General features: G+C 43.9%; 1 protein-coding gene across 1 annotated transcript in view; it reads right to left on the reverse strand.

Moving 5' to 3' along the window:
• The window catches only part of lyn (LYN proto-oncogene, Src family tyrosine kinase), a gene marked incomplete at its 5' end in the record, with an annotated part of 29634 nt that extends 9148 nt beyond the window's left edge, over positions 1-20486 (reverse strand). The window contains 9 exons of the mRNA XM_080725581.1: positions 373-449; positions 1013-1195; positions 12268-12420; positions 13814-13966; positions 14672-14775; positions 15915-16013; positions 16208-16316; positions 19753-19810; positions 20346-20486. Of these exons, the coding sequence (XP_080581707.1) occupies positions 373-449; positions 1013-1195; positions 12268-12420; positions 13814-13966; positions 14672-14775; positions 15915-16013; positions 16208-16316; positions 19753-19810; positions 20346-20486 (1077 nt within the window). The remainder of the gene's footprint in view (positions 1-372; positions 450-1012; positions 1196-12267; positions 12421-13813; positions 13967-14671; positions 14776-15914; positions 16014-16207; positions 16317-19752; positions 19811-20345) is intronic.
• Between the last annotated feature and the right edge of the window lie 709 nt (positions 20487-21195).

Below are 21195 nucleotides of genomic sequence, written 5' to 3' on the forward strand. Positions count from 1 at the left end.
ATGATTAATGTGTGGAGAGACAGGAAGCCAAGGGCAGAGAGAGAGAGAGAAGAGACTTTGGGATTAGAGCATTTGGGATAAATCAAATAATCCAAAAATAGAACCAACGGGTGAATCGATTATGAAAATAACCATTATTTGCAGCCGTAGCCAAAGGGAACTGAACCCCAAGCCCACTGCAAGAATTTCATACATGAAAGCAGAAAGATTAAGTGCTAATTGTGTTACTTTTAGTTACTGTTCCTCTTTTTGCCTTGGCCAGTGGAAAAAGTGACACCATCATCTCTTACACAACACCCATGTCAAGAAAGAGCCAATTAGTATAGTGAAGCAAGCAGCTGTGAACCAAATTCCAGTCAGTGTGGAAATTACCTGGGCTGAGAAATCGATGAGCTTTGGTAATTGCACTTTGCATCCTGTCTCACTCTTCAAGAAGTCCAGGAGGCTTCCTAAAATATAGAGAGACAGTGGAAGAGGAGTAAATGTTTGTGTTCAACCTCTTAAACCCTATATACTTGGTTGACCGGAGTTCCCCAGGGCTCTATACTAGCCCCCCTCCTTTTCCCCCTCTACACTATCATAGGCTAGGGCAGGGTTCCCCAATTAGTTTTCCCCAAGGGCCGAATTATGTCTTGGGTACCAAGCCGAGGGTCACAATATTGCAGGGGGCGACGGTGGCGTTCCCACTACTCCAGCGACAGTTTTCGTCGTTGTCGGGTGAAAATCTTGTATGTCCAAAACCGTTCGTTTTGAATTTATCATTTTAAAAATGTTTAAATCTGCTTGTAGATCTGCTGTTTTCACTACTTTTCACTACTTTTTTGCAAAAGAACTTACAAATTTGGAGATACAAGATTTCCACCCGACAACGACAATATACTAGTGTTGTTGCTGCTCTTATACCACCATTATTACTGGGGTTGGTGTGGGCCAGACAGTAGCCCCCCGCGGGCCGCAAATGGCCCGCGGGCCGCCAATTGGGGAACCCTGGGCTAGGGTGTGGCCCTCTCACCATTGGACATGTATTCAGTGATGATGTAGATGGGTTCTATCTTGGTGACCACGGCGTAGAGGCGGACCAGTCGGTCGTGCTGTAAGGTCTTCATTAGGTTGGCCTCCTCCAGGAAGGCCTCTGCCGACATGGTGCCAACCTTCAGGGTCTTCACTGCCACCTTGGTGGCATTGTTATAGTAGGCTGGCAGAGAGAGAGAGACAAAGCATTGTTATAGTAGGCTGGCAGAGAGAGAGAGAGAGACAAAGCATTGTTATAGTAGGCTGGCAGAGAGAGAGAGAGAGACAAGGCATTGTTATAGTAGGCTGGCAGAGAGAGAGAGAGACAAAGCATTGTTATAGTAGGCTGGCAGAGAGAGAGAGACAAGGCATTGTTATAGTAGGCTGGCAGAGAGAGAGAGAGACAAGGCATTGTTATAGTAGGCTGGCAGAGAGAGAGAGACAAAGCATTGTTATAGTAGGCTGGCAGAGAGAGAGAGACAAGGCATTGTTATAGTAGGCTGGCAGAGAGAGAGAGACAAAGCATTGTTATAGTAGGCTGGCAGAGAGAGAGAGACAAAGCATTGTTATAGTAGGTTGTCAGAGAGAGAGAGACAAGGCATTGTTATAGTAGGCTGGCAGAGAGAGAGAGACAAAGCATTGTTATAGTAGGCTGGCAGAGAGAGAGAGACAAGGCATTGTTATAGTAGGCTGGCAGAGAGAGAGAGAGACAAGGCATTGTTATAGTAGGCTGGCAGAGAGAGAGAGACAAAGCATTGTTATAGTAGGCTGGCAGAGAGAGAGAGACAAGGCATTGTTATAGTAGGCTGGCAGAGAGAGAGAGACAAAGCATTGTTATAGTAGGCTGGCAGAGAGAGAGAGACAAAGCATTGTTATAGTAGGCTGGCAGAGAGAGAGAGAGACAAGGCATTGTTATAGTAGGCTGGCAGAGAGAGAGAGACAAAGCATTGTTATAGTAGGCTGGCAGAGAGAGAGAGAGACAAAGCATTGTTATAGTAGGCTGGCAGAGAGAGAGAGAGAGAGAGAGAGAGAGAGAGAGAGAGAGAGACAAAGCATTGTTATAGTAGGCTGACAGATAGAGAGAGAGAGAGGGAGAGAGAGAGAGAGAGAGAGAGAGAGAGACAGACAGACAAAGCATTGTTATAGTAGGCTGGCAGAGAGAGAGAGACAAAGCATTGTTATAGTAGGCTGACAGAGAGAGAGAGAGAGAGAGAGAGAGAGAGAGAGAGACAAAGCATTGTTATAGTAGGCTGACAGAGAGAGAGAGAGAGAAGGCATTGTTATAGTAGGCTGACAGAGAGAGAGAGAGAGAGACAAGGCATTGTTATAGTAGGCTGACAGAGAGAGAGAGAGAGACAATGCATTGTTATAGTAGGCTGACAGAGAGAGAGAGACAATGCATTGTTATAGTAGGCTGACAGAGAGAGAGAGAGAGAGAGAGACAATGCATTGTTATAGTAGGCTGACAGAGAGAGAGAGAGAGAGAGAGAGAGAGAGAGAGAGAGAGACAGAGAGAGAGAGAGACAAGGCATTGTTATAGTAGGCTGACAGAGAGAGAGAGAGAGAGAGAGAGAGAGAGAGACAAGGCATTGTTATAGTAGGCTGACAGAGAGAGAGAGAGACAATGCATTGTTATAGTAGGCTGACAGACAGAGAGAGAGAGAGAGAGAGAGAGAGACAAGGCATTGTTATAGTAGGCTGACAGAGAGAGAGAGACAATGCATTGTTATAGTAGGCTGACAGAGAGAGAGAGAGAGAGAGAGAGAGAGAGAGAGAGAGAGAGAGAGAGAGACAGACAGACAGACAGACAGACAGACAGACAGACAGACAGACAGACAGACAGACAGACAGACAGACAGACAGACAGACAGACAGACAGACAGACAGACAGACAGACAGACAGACAGACACACAATGCATTGTTATAGTAGGCTGACAGACAGAGAGAGAGAGAGAGAGACAAGGCATTGTTATAGTAGGCTGACAGAGAGAGAGAGACAATGCATTGTTATAGTAGGCTGACAGAGAGAGAGAGACAATGCATTGTTATAGTAGGCTGACAGAGAGAGAGAGACAAGGCATTGTTATAGTAGGCTGACAGAGAGAGAGAGAGAGAGAGAGAGAGAGAGAGAGAGAGAGAGAGAGAGAGAGAGAGAGAGAGAGAGAGAGAGAGAGAGAGAGAGAGAGAGAATGCATTGTTATAGTAGGCTGACAGAGAGAGAGAGAGACAATGCATTGTTATAGTAGGCTGTCAGAGAGAGAAAGAGAGACAATGCATTGTTATAGTAGGCTGTCAGAGAGAGAAAGAGAGACAATGCATTGTTATAGTAGGCTGTCAGAGAGAGAAAGAGAGACAATGCATTGTTATAGTAGGCTGTCAGAGAGAGAAAGAGAGACAAGGCATTGTTATAGTAGGCTGTCAGAGAGAGAAAGAGAGACAAGGCATTGTTATAGTAGGCTGTCAGAGAAAGAGAGACAAGGCATTGTTATAGTAGGCTGTCAGAGAGAGAAAGAGAGACAAGGCATTGCTATAGTAGGCTGTCAGAGAGAGAAAGAGAGACAAGGCATTGTTATAGTAGGCTGTCAGAGAGAGAAAGAGAGACAAGGCATTGTTATAGTAGGCTGTCAGAGAGAGAAAGAGAGACAAGGCATTGTTATAGTAGGCTGTCAGAGAGAGAAAGAGAGACAAGGCATTGTTATAGTAGGCTGTCAGAGAGAGAAAGAGAGACAAGGCATTGTTATAGTAGGCTGTCAGAGAGAGAAAGAGAGACAAGGCATTGTTATAGTAGGCTGTCAGAGAGAGAGAGACAAGCAGGGGTGTCGCAACAAATTCTGGGCCCTGAGTACAAGGATTCACTGCGGGCCCCCCATGAATGTCCCAATGTAATTGGCCACGGACCCCCATCTCAAAATATTTAGTTCCAGGGACCCCCCAGAAGCAACATTTGAGTTACAAATGTCTGCTTAAAAATACATATAAGATTTGCACATATTTTCAAAAATAGCAGATCTACAAGCTCGCAGTGCGGCACTCGGTGCCGCGCTGTGAGCTTGTATATCTGATATTTTTCAATAGCTGAAGCATAAAATAATTAAGGCCCCTCCACCTTGGGCCCTAGTAACTCAGTCCCAATTTTCCCCCTCTAGTGACGCCCCTGGTTATAGTAGGCTGACAGAGAGAGAGAGACAAGGCGTTGTTATAGTAAGCTGTTGGAGAGAGAGACAAGAATTCTTTCCATTAATCTGTATAAAATGTTTGATGAAATTAAAAAAGAAATCCATCATCCATCATGATTTCCCTATTGTCCACGCTTTGGCGTCCCCATTTGGCACATTTAATCGTCACCCTAAATGGAACCCTGCAAGCAAAATGACGTCATGATGACGTTATGATAACGTCCTCCGGTGACTTCGGTGGCGTTCAGAACTCGGCCAGATCACAGCCCATATGGGGATGATCTTGACCTCATTACCAGAATGTCATATGGACTATAGGATTATTGTTATTGTTTGTAATGTTGAAACATGAGCACGTAAGGTTATATTCTGGGACATAACTGACTAGTTATGATATTTATCTGGCCTCGATCGGACCCTCTCTGATTAATCCAGGACGTCCATTTTCGTGGGCAGGATTTATGTTGGTTGAAATCAGGTGATATTCCGACTAGTCATGGTTTGACTTGATCTGGCCACAATTGAGACGTCACTGTTTGGTCCAGGTCCTGATCGTGCTTGCTGGGAATGATCATCACACAGCCTACTTGTCATGTCAAAACATTGGTGGCCTTACTTCCTTCACAGTTGTACTTTCGTCATGGTCAGCAATTCTCCGCTGTTGTGAACCCCCACCCCCACCCCAGAGCCGTTAGCCACAGCTTGCGTCAATTATGCTCACGCCAGTAACGCAGGGTACTTTCGTACATCGTTCTCCTCATCCCATATTTATGCTGCTGCCAGCTGAATGCACTGACACGCCAACTAATACATGCTAAGGAAGACAAGACAACTGCGGTTTCACAGACAGACATTTCTCAGGAGTGCAGACCTGTCTATGTCCTTGAGATGTTGACTTGTGTTTCTCAAAGGAGCATGTATGTAGAATGGTCAAACCCTTAATGCCGAGATGCCGGCGTATTATTGCGACCGTCAGGTCGCAGTTACTACCAAAACCTCCACCGGCTGTCTGTCAGTCTGTCCGTCAGTCTGTCCGTCAGTCTGTCAGTCTGTCAGTCTGTCCGTCACGTCACACTTTTCCCCAACTCATATCTCCGCCACCGTTGCCCCAATCCATGCCAAACTTTGCACACACACTCCTTGCCTGCCAATCCACAACCTCCACCCCACCAGGGACCCCCGGAGCTCCAGGGACCCCCTTCCGCCGCCGCCAAAAAGTGCAAAAATGACCAAATGAAGACCCAAACGGGGCTGTTCACGGGGAATTCCCGGGGACCACTGACTCCTGGTGCTCCAGCATGGATGCCCCTAGTGGAGGACCCCCGCCACTGCAGCACACATAAAATGCCGTAACTCGGGCTAGGAGCGACCGGGAGAGCCGGGGCCGGTACCCACGCGTCCGCCTCGGCGGCGCCAAGAGAGCCGTCCCATATAGCGCCACCATCAGGCCCATTTTTTCAAACACATTTTTGGACACTGCTCCTACAGATTTTGCCCTAAAATCACGCAAATCGGTACACAGTATGTCTACACTCATGTCATCAACATGGATCTGTCCCATATAGCGCCACCATCAGGCTGATTTTTTCAAAAACATTTTTGGACACTGCTCCGACAGATTTTGCCCTAAAATCACGCAAATCGGTACACAGTATGTCTACACTCATGTCATCAACATGGATCTGTCCCATATAGCGCCACCATCTGGCCGATTTTTTCAAACACATTTTTGGACACTGCTCCTACACATTTTGCGCTAAAATCACGCTGCGACCTGACGGTCGCTTATCTCCCGATTAGGGAGTCTTACTGGTTAGTTTTACATTGTATTTTTGGGGTCTCAAAAATAGAACCGTCTCACTCAACATTAAACAAACCAACACACAGTATAAGTGTATACAGGGGGTATCTGCACATTTATAAAGTGACAATTTAAGGACTTTCAAGACTGTTTTAATACCAAACTTGCCAAACTTGACAAAGGAGCGTCGGGAGGGTTAGCGACTCACGGTCACCCCACGGAGGTTAGGTTTAGGGTAAGGGTTGAGTTGGGTGTCGAACAGATGACACGTAGTAACAGCGAAACGCTCCCTGTGAAAATAGCAGATCTACATAATCACAACGAGCATGTAGATCGGCTATTTTCACAATATTTATCTGTAGAACCGAGTCACATTAAATGTAATACCTACAATTCCAAGTGCTTGTCAGGGTGGGGGTCCCCAGTTCAAATATGTTTATTTTGGGGGTCACGGCCTAAAAAGGTTTGAGCACCCCTGTTCTAGAACATCTACAGCTGTTAGAAGCAGTGGGTGCATTTCTTGACGTGAGCGTCTGACACTTTCTATGTGTCTGGGCCTATTATTCACTAGCTCTAATTTGTTCTCCTGCTATACCATCAACATGTGGAACGCCCTTCCACAAGCCTTAAAGGAGAGCAAATCCCTAGCCTCCTTCAAAATTTGTATGAAAAGTCACCTTCAGACAGCTGCTACCCGTGACTTGTAAATAGACTAAGCCCCCATGCTCCCCCCTTTTTCTTTTTTTCTGCCTTTGTATTTGATGTTATGCTTTTGAAACTGATATTATGTTCTATCCGTATGTCTTTCAATGTGCCAAAGAGGCAGTTGGGTTGTAGTTTATAGCATAAGCAATTACCCATGGTCCCCTCACTTCCTCTACAGCGCGTATACTCACTGTGCAAACCCAAGAGAGGAACTGAGAGGTGCTGAGAACAGCTGGGAAAGTCATGTTTGACAGCTCTAAAAACAAGTATGAGGAACAAAGACTCCGTTTAACTCTAGTTCAAGCATGAATGAACGCCGAACAAACACCAACTGTCTGGGGACGGGTGCAGCAGGGGCTGGGGGCTTTGTGCGTGTCATTCAGCCCGCTGAATGACACGAAATACAACAATTTATAAAAGAAGAAACAAAAGAACTATTGTTTTTTGCCTATAAAACATGACCAAAAAAAGGAATGCCCCTTGGAAAGTCGTTAAGGTCACTGCATGCAAATGAAAGGATAATAAAAAATCTCTTTCATCTTCTTCTCCCTAAATGTGGCTGATGAGCCTGATGTTCATACACAACAAGCTGTGGTGGAAAGTACTGTACAATTTTGAGGTATTTCTTTTTTTTACTTTACTGGAGTATTTCCAATTGTTTATACTTTTAGTTTTACTACACTACACCTCAGAGGCAGATGTCATACTTTTACTCCACTACAATTATTGGAAAACTTTAGTTACTAGTTACTTTGTAGATTTGGATTATTATTACAAAACATGCATAGACCACTTCAGCCCTGTATCCACAACTTTCCAACGTCCCATCGTGCATTGCGCAGAAGGTGTGCGACAGCTTCCGGCGCCGCAGCCGAGTGATCTACAAGCTCACAACGGTTACATCTGCGACGCGACATGAGTTTGTATGTCTGCTGTTCTCCGGAAGTGTCCCACAGATAATTCTACAGTAAATTCTTGCGGAAACAGGTGGATAAACTTTGGCTATTTTTCTAAAAGATTTTTATACATTTGAAAACTGTGAAATGGGACATTCCTGCACAATGAGTACTTTTACGTTTGGTACGTTTGGTACTTTCTCCAAGGCAACGCGGAGACCCCACCCCTCATTTCTCACATGGCCCTATTCTAGCGCCACCTTCAGGCCGATTTTTGGACACTGCTCCTACAGTTTTTGCCCTAAAATCACGAATATCACTACACAGCATGTCTACACTCATGTCATCAACATGGATCAGGAAGATTTTGGAAAAACACATTTTTGCCCTATTTGTGGAGATAAGCCACCTACGGTCGCTTATCTCCCGATTAGGGAGTCTTACTGGTTTAAGTAAAAAGTGTGAGTACTTTTACCACCACTGCACAACAGCTACACGACCACAATGTACTTTACACAGGTCAGTGTATCTGCCATACTGTATTTCCTACTGCTTTACTGCCATTGACAACTGAAGGTCTATCTATATGTATCAGAAAACAATTAAACACTTCAGCCCTATATACTGTATATTTCAGCCATTTGAAAACGGCCAATCTACAAGCTCACAATGTGTCACGATGCGACACATTGTGAGCTTGTAGATCTGATATTTTCAAAAGATTTTCATACAATGTCTTTACGTCTGCATAATGAGTACGTTCTACTTTTGGTACTTTAATTAAGCAACTTTTGAATTACAGGCTTTTACATGTAAAGTAAAATTATTTCTACATTGCAGTATTGATACTTTTACTTCAGTAAGCAAAACATTTGAGTACCTTTTCCACCACTGTTCCAAAGTAAAGAGGATTAGCCGCAAATAAGAGCCGCCCGCTCGTCGTGCTATTTGGATATTTGCAAAGCTGATTGAAGCTTCCTGATATCCAGCTATATGGAAAACACCAGCATGGGACCCATGCACCATTGGGAACAAACAGGGGCGTCACAAGGGGGGGAAAGTTGGGACTGAGTTAGGCCTACTAGGGCTCAAGGTGGAGGGGCCTTAATGATGTTATACTTTAGCTATTGAAAAATAGCAGATCTACAAGCTCACAGCACGGCACCGAGTGCCACGCTGCAAGCTTGTAGATCTGCTATTTTTGAAAAGTCGTGAAAATGTGTGCAAATCTTTGAATATATGTATTTTTTGAGTGAACATTTGTAACTCAAATTTTGCTTCTGGGGGGACCCTAGAACTAAATATTTTGAGATGGGGTCCGTGGCCAAATAAATATCATTTTGGGGGTCCTTCACATGAAAAGGTTTGAGCACCACTGACATAGAAACAGATAAAAAAAAAACTGAAATATTCAAGACTTGCACACATTTTCACAATTTTTCAAAAATAGCAGATCTACAAGCTCGCAGCACAAAATAATGCGTACTAATGCGTTCCCAGTCTAAATGGGTTAAACACCCTCCTCTATGAAGAACATTCATGGGGGTCCCCCGCAGTGAATCCTTGTACCCAGGGCCCAGAATTTGGTGCGACGCCCCTGGGAACGAAGGATGCAACATGAGCGTTGTAGCGGTGTTTCTGCCTCTGACACCCATGTGTACATGCAAAACTCTGACAGCCATTTATAGTTGTGCTCATACACAGAACCACTTTCAGCCTGCTGTCCCTGTTTTGTACATGACATTAATATAGGCAAATGTGACGCGTTGTGAGCTATCTTCGCTCTAGATTTTCGTCTCTGTCGGGTGGAAACCTCACACGCAGGATGACATCAACATTTGTCCGTAGACGAAATGTTATTTCCTTTTTGCATTTTATTCTTATTTTGATCAATTACTGAATGTCAGTCTCCAGGTTTACTTCAGAATTTGTATGACACTGGTTTATAATGACACTATGTATGGCACATTATGAGTCCACTAGTAGTACTAGTCGTTTTATTTACAAGGACCCCCATAAGTTTGTCAAAAGGCGCCACTTCGCAGTTCGCACTGCGTTTCGAGCTTGTGGATCTGCTACTTTTGATGCTCTTGTGTGATCAAGTGGGACATTCATTTACAGACAAACACAGAAAAGTTTGAATATGGAGACGAGAGGTTTCTGTCCCGACAGCAACATTTTACTGTGCATGCAATATCTGTTACTGTGCAACAGATATTCTGAAGGTTCCGGTGGACTGGCAGATAGATGTGGTCACTTCATGCTTTGTCACTGATTGTCCTCGCCGTGTTACTAAATGTGATGAGTCTAAATGTTCCCGACCCACGTACTGTACACTATCATGTCCAGATGAGAGCATGGCAAAACCCAGAGAGGGAGAGAGAGAGGGAGAGAGAGCACACAGTGCACTGAACTGGGCGTCGTATTAAGAGTTCAGGTTGTATTAACAACACATTGGACTGTGTCCATCTATGACAACAGTCACCCATCTCATTGTTAGCCTGTGAGATTAGCAGGAAGAGCTCAGCTTTGCAAATATACAAATGCGCAGATGAAACTTGACTTGTATGTCTGTACTTCTACACTTCTATTCTCTCTCTCGCACACGCACACGCACACACACACACTAGGGTTGCCACCTTTCAGAAATTGAAATAAGGACCTCTTCCGGGCACGCGATGCGTGCGTTCCGTGCGCGTGGCACAGCCGCCGGCCGGCGAAAAAATGCAGTCCCAAACCCATGAAATGCATAGAATAGTTATAACTATAACACACAACATGGTATAACCTATATTGTTTTGCAGTTTGAAGTGGCCAATTGTTTCTAAAATATGAATAAGTTAATTTTGTATGAAATAAAGCAATGTATGAATGATTTGAACCTGGCTCTTGTATTGGGTCACTTGGTGGTCAGTAAAGAGAAGGTAGTCAAGAAACCATTAAGTCATATACTTAAAGTTTAAAGTGCTTTATTAGCAACGAAGATTAAACATTTTTTACTTTAGGCTGAATAGTCTTCACTAGCCTGAACCTGAGCATAGCCTAGTTTAAAGTGCTTTATTAGCAATGAACATTGAACATTTTTACTTTAGGCTGAATAGGCTTCACTAGCCTAAACCTGAGCATAGCCTATTTTATGAACATTGAACATTTTTACTTTAGGCTGAATAGGCTTCACTAGCCTAAACCTGAGCATAGCCTATTTTATAAAGTGTCTACTGTCTACAATCTACTGTCTTGACACTCGAACCAAAATTGTTCTATAGATTATAATCTACAAATTGGAAGTGAAAAATAAACTTTAACACAAATTTAAAATGAAAACCAAAAATTACATGTACACGGAACCCCACTATAGGCAGAGCGTAGAGCGCACCACAGCCGCAGCGACTGCGAGCCGCCCCATAGGCGGTCCTTCGTGCCTCTCCCTCCTTTTGCTGTCTTTTCCTGTGTTTTATTTCATTCATTATTGTTAAATTCTGTGTTGAGGTTTGTGTGACAGACATTTATGGGGCATTTGGTTAAATACGGAACAAACCGCGTTCCGTATTGGTTCAATACGGAACGCATCTTTTAATTGTCCAATACGGAACGATTCCGTATTATACGGAACGGGTGGCAACCCTAACACACACACACACTCACACACACACACACACACGCACACGCACACGCACACGCACACGCACACACACACACACACACACACATTGTGTGAAACATCTGAATGGCTGCCCTCCACACCCTCCTATCTAACATCAGGGTGCTGAGCTCTACAGTGTTAGCTAAGCTGTCGCGCTGCAGTGCATATACCGGTACATAGTCGGTGCTTATATCTGCGCGCGCGCGCGCGCGCACACACACATACACACACACACACACACACACACACACACACACACACACACACACACACACACCTCGCATCTCTGAGTGATCGTATTTCTTGTCTAGGCGTGTGCGTTTATTATGTGTCATTGGCATCAACACCAAGGCATCAATGCAAATCTCCTGTCCTGTTTCCTCCATAGATGTACAGATATCACTGGTGCCAATATTATATGAGGCAGACACATGCCCATAGGCCAAGCTTGAATGGGTGCCAGTGAACGACAATCTACTCTATAGTAGCTTAATAGCTTACTGATATGCAGAATAAATATTATATTAAATAAGCAAGGCTCATTTGTGTGTTTTCAGGAAGACATCACTTCATGAATTTAACCACATGAACCCTAGCTAGCGTCCCTTTTCTAGGCCTGCCAAAATAGGTGGACATTTGGCTAAAATGGCAGATCTACTGTGAGCTTGAAGATTGGCCATTTTCGGCGAAGACATTGGGTGAGACCACATTGCATATTGTTGCTGTCGACAGAAACCTGCAGATTTTTATATTTTATCTTCTCCATCATTCTACTGTCACGCAACAGTAGCAAAAGAATTGCCGGCCTACAAGCACAAAGCGCAAAGCCGCATTGCGTTTTGCTTTGATATCGAGAAACATCCCCAACAAATAATAGATGTTTTCCAAAACAAGAACTAAGCGAGTGCCATCTAACATATTTATTATCATCGTCATTGCATTATTGACTGTAAACCTATAGCTAGATTTGATTACACAGCGTTACACAAAAATACATTGTAACACGAGAAGAAAGCTGTCATTTGTGCACTCACCCATCCAGACCTCTCCGAACTGTCCTGCTCCCAGCTTCTTCACCATCTTGATGGACTCTTTAGAGATCTCCCAGGCGTCTTTATCCCACGGCTTCTGGGCCTTGGGTTTCTCACACGGACGCTCCAGCTTGCGGCACAGGCCGTCTGGTTGTTCTGTATAGCCACACACACGCACACGCACACACGCACACGCACACACACACACACACACACACACACACACACACACACACACACACACACACACACACACACACACACATATAACACATATTGTGTTATATATTATAATGCGGGAAGAAATGCCAGCCTATATCCAGCTACAGTATTGCTATCAGCCTATGGTGTGTGTGTTTGTAGTGCATTCTTATTGGCTCTCAGGTAGAGCAGGTTGTATTGTGTATTGGTTCAGCCCGCCAACTCAAGTCAGTCGTGTTCCGGTTTTCAAAGTGTATGGACGTTGAGTGTCTTTCCTCCACCTCTACCAGGGAACCACGGACCGACCACCAAAGACTTATTACATTAAAGTGTATGAGACTGAATTATTTCATCCTACCTGTACTGCTGCTGTATGTCGCCAACCTGTGAAGTCCTGTTATTATTGCCATCCTGTGAAAGTGTAACCTGCCGTTCTGCCAGTAAACGTCCTGACTGGGATGACTAGGATAATCCTTGTTGTGGCATTATTGCACCCACTCGCCTCCATCATCACACAAAGTGTGGCCAAAGTAAGTCCACCACAATATCTAAATCAAACATCAGGGTGTTGAGCTCTACAGTGTTGTTAGCTAAGCTGTCGAGCCGCAGTGCATCTACGTAGGCGGTGCGCTTCTTGCCTTTCTTGGCTTTGCCCTGGTTGGCTCCCACAGTTCTGGGTGCTTGATGCAGTGCCCTGCCTGCCTCATCCTTCTCTCTCTGACTCTCTCTGTGACCCGCGGTAGGTCCCCGTAGACTGAGACCACATTTGTAGACTCCATCCAGGGCCCTTTCCTGTAGTGATGTGAGGGTCAATATCTTGTCTCAGCCCCATACAGCAGCAGTACCGACTCCACTGTGAACAGCCTGAACCTCTTGAGGTCTTCTCCCATGTCTGATTTCTCCCGGACACACTCTCCTAAGTAACTTTCACTGCTGTGCTGTCTCTGGAGACTGAATTTCCACCGCAGGATCAATAAAGGCAACTGTTGTGTGTCTTTTTCTGCCTTTATTGATAGATGTACAGTAGATTGACAGAAAATGGGGTGAGAGATGGGGGTGGGGTGCCACGCGGCAAAAGGTCGTCGGGATCGGGACTCGAACTCGCGACACGCTGTCAAATCCAGCCTAGGTGGGCAGACGGCTACGCCAGCCGAGGTGATAATGTTTGTTCATACTGGTGTTAACCACTTTAAGCCGTGTATACTGTTGAATGACAAATAGCTGGTCTACAAGCTATTTTTCATGTATTTCTTTAACTAAAAAGGGATGGGACAAAAAAAGGTACATTTTGAAAGAAATATATATATTTCCCAAAGTACGGACACCACCGGGGTTAATGTAAACTCACTGTGGTAATGTTTGATCATGCTGGAGATGTCATTGAAGGTGATCTTGGGGGAGATGTAGTAGCCACCGTTATCCAGCGTTCTGATCTTGTAGTGTTTGACCACTCCGTCCGTGCCCTGGGGGTCCATGTCTCGTAGGGACAGCGAGTAGCTGCCTGGGGGGAGAGAGAGAGTGATGGGGAAAGTACTCACATTCTTTGACACGGCCCGAAATGACCATGTTATCATACAGTAAGTCACGTGGTCTCTCTGAAAACAGTTTAGAGCGGCGCGCGACGTATGTACTGTATGTATGCAGAAAAATCAGCATTGCATTGTATTGGTGGTGTTGGTCCACTGTGTTTAATCAAGTTCAGAGTCAACACGGCCATCTTATCGGGGGATTTTAAAGCACTGTGTGCTTCCGTTCATCAACAAGCTTTATGGAGATCATGATTTATTTTAGCCAGAAGCACTTGGCAACTGCCCACAGAGCCAAAACTACTAGTAACTGTTGTACTGACCATGGCATTACTGGGCTTAACTGACCAGAATCTGTGTTGTACTGTCAAGAGGATGATGAGAGACACCAGACTCAACCACACAGCTTAAGGCCTCTATCAAAGCAAACCTGGGCTTCCATAACACCTCAGCAGTACCACAGGCTGACCACGTTCATGCCACAAACCCATTGATGAAGACATTTGTTCAAAAGTATTCCAGACCAAGTACTGAGTGTATAAATTAACATAACCTTTCAAAAGTTTGACATTTCTGTATTATAAATCCTTCTTTTGAGTGGTCGTGTGTAATATTCTAATATTTTGAGATATGGATTTTTTGGTTTTCATGAGCTGTATGCCATAAAAATCATTATGTACCTTTTGATGTCTCACTCTCCCGTATGAGATAAGCTCCAGGTTTATTTGCTGGTGCCAGCAGTTGTCTCTCTGCGTCTTTCCTTGTGATTTCCTTGAAAAACCACCTACAAACAGACACATTTTATTTTTTGATTTTTTTCCAACAATATTCCAGTGTTATAGGGTGACAACGTATGTATTAACTCATCCCCTGCTTATGACGAGCTATATTCATGGGTCCACTCTGCTTATGACGAATATGACGAGTTATCAATTAGCTTTAATAACTATAAAACAAAAAAGTATGATCGCCGATTCGCCGTCCATAGCACTCTATGGAAGGCCGCTATTCACAAAAAACGGATCTGGATGTTCCAGACCGGAAATGGGGGGGGCGGGACAACGACGCCTGTATCCTGTCTGCCGAAATCCCATCCGGTTTAATGTTATGCAACACCCACGCTGGGCTCAATCGGTTTCGCTTTAGGAAATGGCAGGCTGTTTACCGTCGTAGCTTACCGTGACTGGATCGTATTGTGAATGGAATCGGTGAACCATCGCGCAATGGATTCGCGCGCGCGCCCACGTTAAAGGTAGGCAAAATCCTGGCGGTGTGGACCCTCAGAAGGGGTCTTAAAATGGGGGTAAATGAGTTAATAAGTTATAATAACTAGCTGTGTTTACAACAATGGAAAGAGAGAGAGAGAGAAATAAACAATAGGCATCTACAGTATGTCCAGTGTTCAGACTAGGGCATTAACGACTGGTGATTTTTGCAAGTCGACTCGACTCAGTAAAAAGTTGAATTGAAGTCGACTTTATCGTTTGATGACGTCTTCACATCACACACGACCCCCCAATTATTTTGGGGGGGTCCCCAGATGATTAACTTAATGTGAAACATTGTTTTCTCACTCAACTGTAAACAAACCAACAAAAAGTTTAAGTGTATAGGGGGTATTTTCACATTTCTAAAGTGCCAATTTAAGGACTTTTTAATACCTCTAAAATGACAAATTAAACATTGTCCAAATTGTCAAATATATAGAGGCAGACATTGTGAAAGTAGCAGATCTACAAGCTCACAACGCCTCGCAAAATACGAGGCGTTGTGAGCATGTAGATCTGCTATTTTCACAATAGAAAGTTTTTTTTTTTTTTACTTCGACTTTCTCTGGTGGGAGTCGACTTGTGTAATGAAGTCGACTGAGTCGACTTGTCGACTCTTTCGTTAAAGCCCTAGTTCAGACATGAGCTCACTCACTCCTCGGTCTCCATGGTGTCCGCCAGAGCCACGTAATTGGACGGGATGAATCCTTCCTTCCGGGTGGAGAGCGACTTGGCCTTCCACCACTCACCATGTCTGGAGGAGAGAGCCAAGACAATCACTCCATTTTAAACCTCATTACTTTTGAGCTCTGATGCCATTTACTTTCACTGCCGTGTGTCACGGCGAAGACGTTTCTCACAAAAGAATGATACATAATGCATTATAATGGTGTCCCAGTTTCAATCGGTCTGACTCCATCAGAGGAGTGGATACAAATATGGACTTACTCCTCTAGAATTTTCAGTTTGTCTCCTTTCTTGAATCCCAGGTCATCCGGGTGCTGGCCCTGGTATGGATAGATAGCCACCACGATCTTCTCACCAGAATCATTTTGCTCTGCGGGTGAACAGAAGAGAGTACCATGCTTTAATTATTACAGTAAAAATATAGTTGGATAGCTGAACTACCGTTTAATCCCACCGGTCACAATAGTGACCGTAATTATTTTCTTCATTTATGAGGCTATAAAATGTTATTGAATGATTCATTCATGCATTTCCAGCAATTATTGAAAAGGTTAAAGGGTCCCAATCAAATATGTGCAGTGTCACATGTTAACTATAAATTGTCACATGACCAGAGCTGTTTACTTCCTGTCTGCACCAAGAGGAGAGAATGGAAGCATCAAAGCCCCAAAAGAAAATGTTAGTAAAGTATCTTAACATAAAGATGGGACCATGATTTTTGGTACACGTCTTCTTTAAGATGTCTAGTATTCATGTATACCTTTGCAATTACTCAAATGTGTTCAGTGTGGTCATAAAACGAACAAACATATCGACGGCAACAATAGTGACCGGTGGGATAATACATTAGCAACTACTGTAGCTATACACATACTAATACACATAGCAAATTATTCTCTTTCTGCTGTTTTCTTTTACTTTAACTGGGGAATTCCCGGGGACCACCGACTCCTGGTGCTCCAGAACGGTTGCAAAAGTCGTCTCGCCCCCTAGTGGAGGACCCCCGCCACTGCAGCGCACATAAAATGCCGGCAGCGCACATAAAATGCCGTAACTCAGGCTAGGAGCGAACGGGAGAGCTGGGGCCGGTACTCGGCCTCGGCGGTGCTGAGACAGCCGTGTGTAGAGCGCCACCTTGTGGCAGACCCCCGCCACTGCAGCCCGCTAAAAAGGCCGTAACTCGCCCCCCCCCCGAGCCACTTGACGGTCACTTATCTCCCAATTATTGAGTCTTACTGGTATGTTGGATGAAAAATAGCTCCCAGACAAGGCATGCAACATTGCAGTGTATCAAAGTGAGAAAGATACTGTCCTCAGTGATTGTGATAGTGATGTGTCAGACATGGACTATTAGGGGCAAACAGGTTATTAGGGGCAAGCCAGGCTGTTGAATGCACGTGCTGAATTTATGCAAGTAGATGAGTGGAACGATGACTTACTAGTAAAACGCCTAAGGGCGACAAGCGACCTTGCCGTGAAGGGTGAGTTCACGCCATGTCTTGGCCATCTGACCAGTTATGTACGTATATTGGACCAGTTACCCATAATGTAGACCCCTGGTACCCATACATGGAGATCCATGTATATGCTGTGAGACCCCAACATGCTTATACTCAGTTATTTGTTATGTGAAAGTCCTATGACGTCTATGACATCTGACATCATACATACAATCCCTTTTGTGCCCATATATGGAGATCCCTGTCTGTAGAACCAGCCACACAGATGGTGGTAGGTAAGTAATAAGATGAGGGATGCAGTATGGTGGATGGTAAGTACTGTAGGTAGTTAGATGATGGATGCGGTATGGTGGTTGGTAGTTAGTAGATGAAGGACACGGTATGGTGGTAGGTATGTAGTAGATGAGGGATGCAATATGTTGGTGGGAAGGTACTGTAGATAGTTAGATGAGAGATGATGGTAGTAGGTAGGTAGGTAGACCATACTGCTGTGTTGGTTGGTAGGTAGATAGTTAGATTAGGGATGCAGTATGGAGGTACATAGTTAGATGATGGATGCAGTAAGGTGGTAGGTAGGTAGTTAGATGATGGATGCAGTATGTTAGGTAGGTAGGTAGGTAGGTAGGTAGGTAGGTAGGTAGGTAGGTAGGTAGGTAGGTAGGTAGGTAGGTGGGTGATAGATGCTGTAAGGTGGTAGGTATGTAGTTAGATGATGGATGCAGTTTTGTGGTAGGTAGGTATGTATGTATGTACAGTAGGTAGATGAGGGATTCATTATGGTGGTAGGTAGGTAGGTAGTTAGATGATGGATGCAATATGGTGGTAAGAGGGTAGTTAGATGAGCGATGCGGTATGGTGTGGTATAGTTAGATGAGGGATGCAATATGGTGAATGGTGTGTACAGTATGTAGGTGGTTAGATGAAGGGATGCTGTATGGTGGTAGGTAGGTAGGTAGTTGTATGAGGGCTGCAGTATGGTGGTAGGTAGGTAGTTAGATAAGGGACCCATTATGGTGGTAGATATAGGTCTTTAAATGAAGGATGCACTATCATGGTATGTAGATAGTTAGATGGTGGATGGTTGAAACCACAGTTTATTATGAGAAACGGCACATCATGTCCATGTCTGTCCATCCGTCACGCTTTTTTATGGTCTATGGGTTTGCCGCTCTGACATCATGCTCACTCTCACGCTCTGATCATGCTCACTCTCACGCTCTGACATCACTGTGATGTCAGGGGAACCAAATCCCTTTTATGCCCATATATGGATATATGGAGATCCCTGTGATGCCAGGGGAACCAAATCCCTTTTATACCCATTATGTGGAGATCCCTGATGTCATGAATATTAAGCCCATATCTGTGAATATCTATGGGTACCAGGGGTCTCTATATATGGGTAACTTGTCCGATATATATCACTGGCTAGATGCCCAAGATATGGTGCGACCTCGCCCTTTAGGGCAAGGTCGCTTTTCACCCTTAGGCGTCTTACTGGTAGGTAGTTTAATGAGGGATGCAGTATGGTGGTAGGTAGGTAGTTATGGCCTTTGGTGTAAGATTTTAACTTTCTAGGATAACTATATTTACTATATACACTTTAAAAGGTTGATACAACACATTATCCCACCGGTCACAATTGTGACCGAACATAAAACACACCTTTTCACCTACTTTTTCATGAAAATTTCAAAAAAATATGATTGATTATTGCAAAGGGTTACTAATGACACAATATTTGAATATTCTTATGTCTGGGAAGAATTCGGGATTAAACGGCAATAAAACAAAAGCGAATAAGGAGGGTATGAGGGTAATAAGGGTAAAAAGACAAAAGAGAACATAGATCTCATTCTCACAAGTGTTGCAGTTTATTGATATTGTCGCAGCCAAACAGAAACCTTGTCCATCTCCATCTAGCTTTTTTTCTTTTCATACTTCGTCGTATGACAGAATTGTGATGCAATGTCTTATGTGAGCTTGTAGGTCGGCTATTTTAGCTATTAATTAAACTGTACTTAACCAATACAACCTATTAACAAGAGCTTATGGCTAAAGTAATAACTACATTGGATCCATCAAAACACAGGTTTCTTTTTTTTTTATCATTTCCTGGAAAGCAATTTTTTTGGACATGCAAGGTTTCTGTCGACGATATGGTCATTTAGCGCCCCCGTCGCTAAGAGGGTTTTTTTCTGTGTACAGTGGGGTACCGATGATTTGTCTATGTGATATGTTTGTGTTGTTATTTGGCCATGTGTTGTTTCTTGTTTGAACAGACTGTGAAGACAAATTTCCCTTCGGGGACAATAAAGATTATTATTATTATTATTAGCTCTGTACCTTCCAACTTCATGAACACCTGCCCAGGTAGCAGTCCTGAGTCCAGCCCAGAGGTATTCTGCACAGATGAATGTTTTTCAGAATGAAACCAAGAATAAACCAAAAAGGATTTCATAACAAGTTCAGAGAATTTAACACATACGTATATCTGTGCGCAAAATGGTGAAGCAATCATGGATTGGTGCAACTTCGCAATTTCATGTACATAATATTTCCAGAACTTTCACTTTCACATGTTTCTTCCTTATTGCAATCCACTATTTATCGAACAAGGAAGTACAAACTCATTATGAAACATGCATATGACAGCTAATCGTGTATTTCATTATATAAAAAAATACTTAATGGAACAGGGCTTAAGAGATTGGTACTTTTAATCGTGTACTCTCCAATACAGTGAAACATCATGGTAGTTTACCTTTTTAATGTACATTATATTATATATTATATTATGTTGTCAGTATTGTACACACGTACATACACGTTAATTTGACTTCTATGCATCCATACAGTACCGCAAAATACAATGAACAAAAACAACCAATGGCTACTGTATCTGTTTGCTCAGACGGGGATCTGACTACTTTACTTACAGCGCCCCTTTTTTTAGTGGAGGTGGGGTCTCTGCTGTAGTGGGTTTGGTCGGTACGCCCTGCAGGCTGACGGCCGTTCTTCACATCCGCCACACCACCACCGCTCAGACCATCGTCCAGCTTGGACTTCTTACAACCCATTCTGACAGTGGAGAGAGGACAGTGGAGCAGAGGACAGGAGATAGGAGGGGAGGAGAATAGAGGAGAGAAGAGGAGAAGAAAGGACAGGAGAGTGGAGAGGTAAATATACTGAATTATACAACTTTCAATGTTTTTACTTTGATTATCCCCTCTCCCTGATTTCTGAATCCAAGTTCCAAACTACACATTTTTGCTTAGAAAACCGTCCACAAGAGAAAACTATAATGTAGCTAGCATAATGATATATTGTGAGTATTATGTATTATTATGTATTGTAGGGGAACAAGGAAACATGTTGTATTTTCTGTAGTTTATTGCGCAATAAACTACAGTCAGTCAGTCAGTAGCCTTGCTTAGCCAGGCTTACTCATCTGCGAAGAGAAAAGCCTGGTGACAATATCAGGCAGAGACTGTTCAACTTCCGCCGTGAGATTTTCACTGGAGACTGCAACGGATGACGTAACTTCCGTTAAACCCAGCACTTCCGCTAAACCCAGCACTTCCGCCACTTCCGCTAGAACCAACCGGAAGTCATATTGTGGCCAGGGGGGTCAGTCAGTCAGTCAGTCTGTCTGTCTGTCAGTCACGTCACACTTTTCCCCTACTCATATGTCCGCCACCGTTGCCCCTATCCATGACAAAATTTGCACACACACTCCTTGGCTGCCAAACCACAACCTCCACCCCTCATTCATCACATGGCCCTCTT

The sequence above is a fragment of the Nannobrachium achirus genome (genome assembly GCF_963921795.1).
Source record: "Nannobrachium achirus genome assembly, chromosome: 5".
Lineage (NCBI taxonomy): Eukaryota > Metazoa > Chordata > Actinopteri > Myctophiformes > Myctophidae > Nannobrachium > Nannobrachium achirus.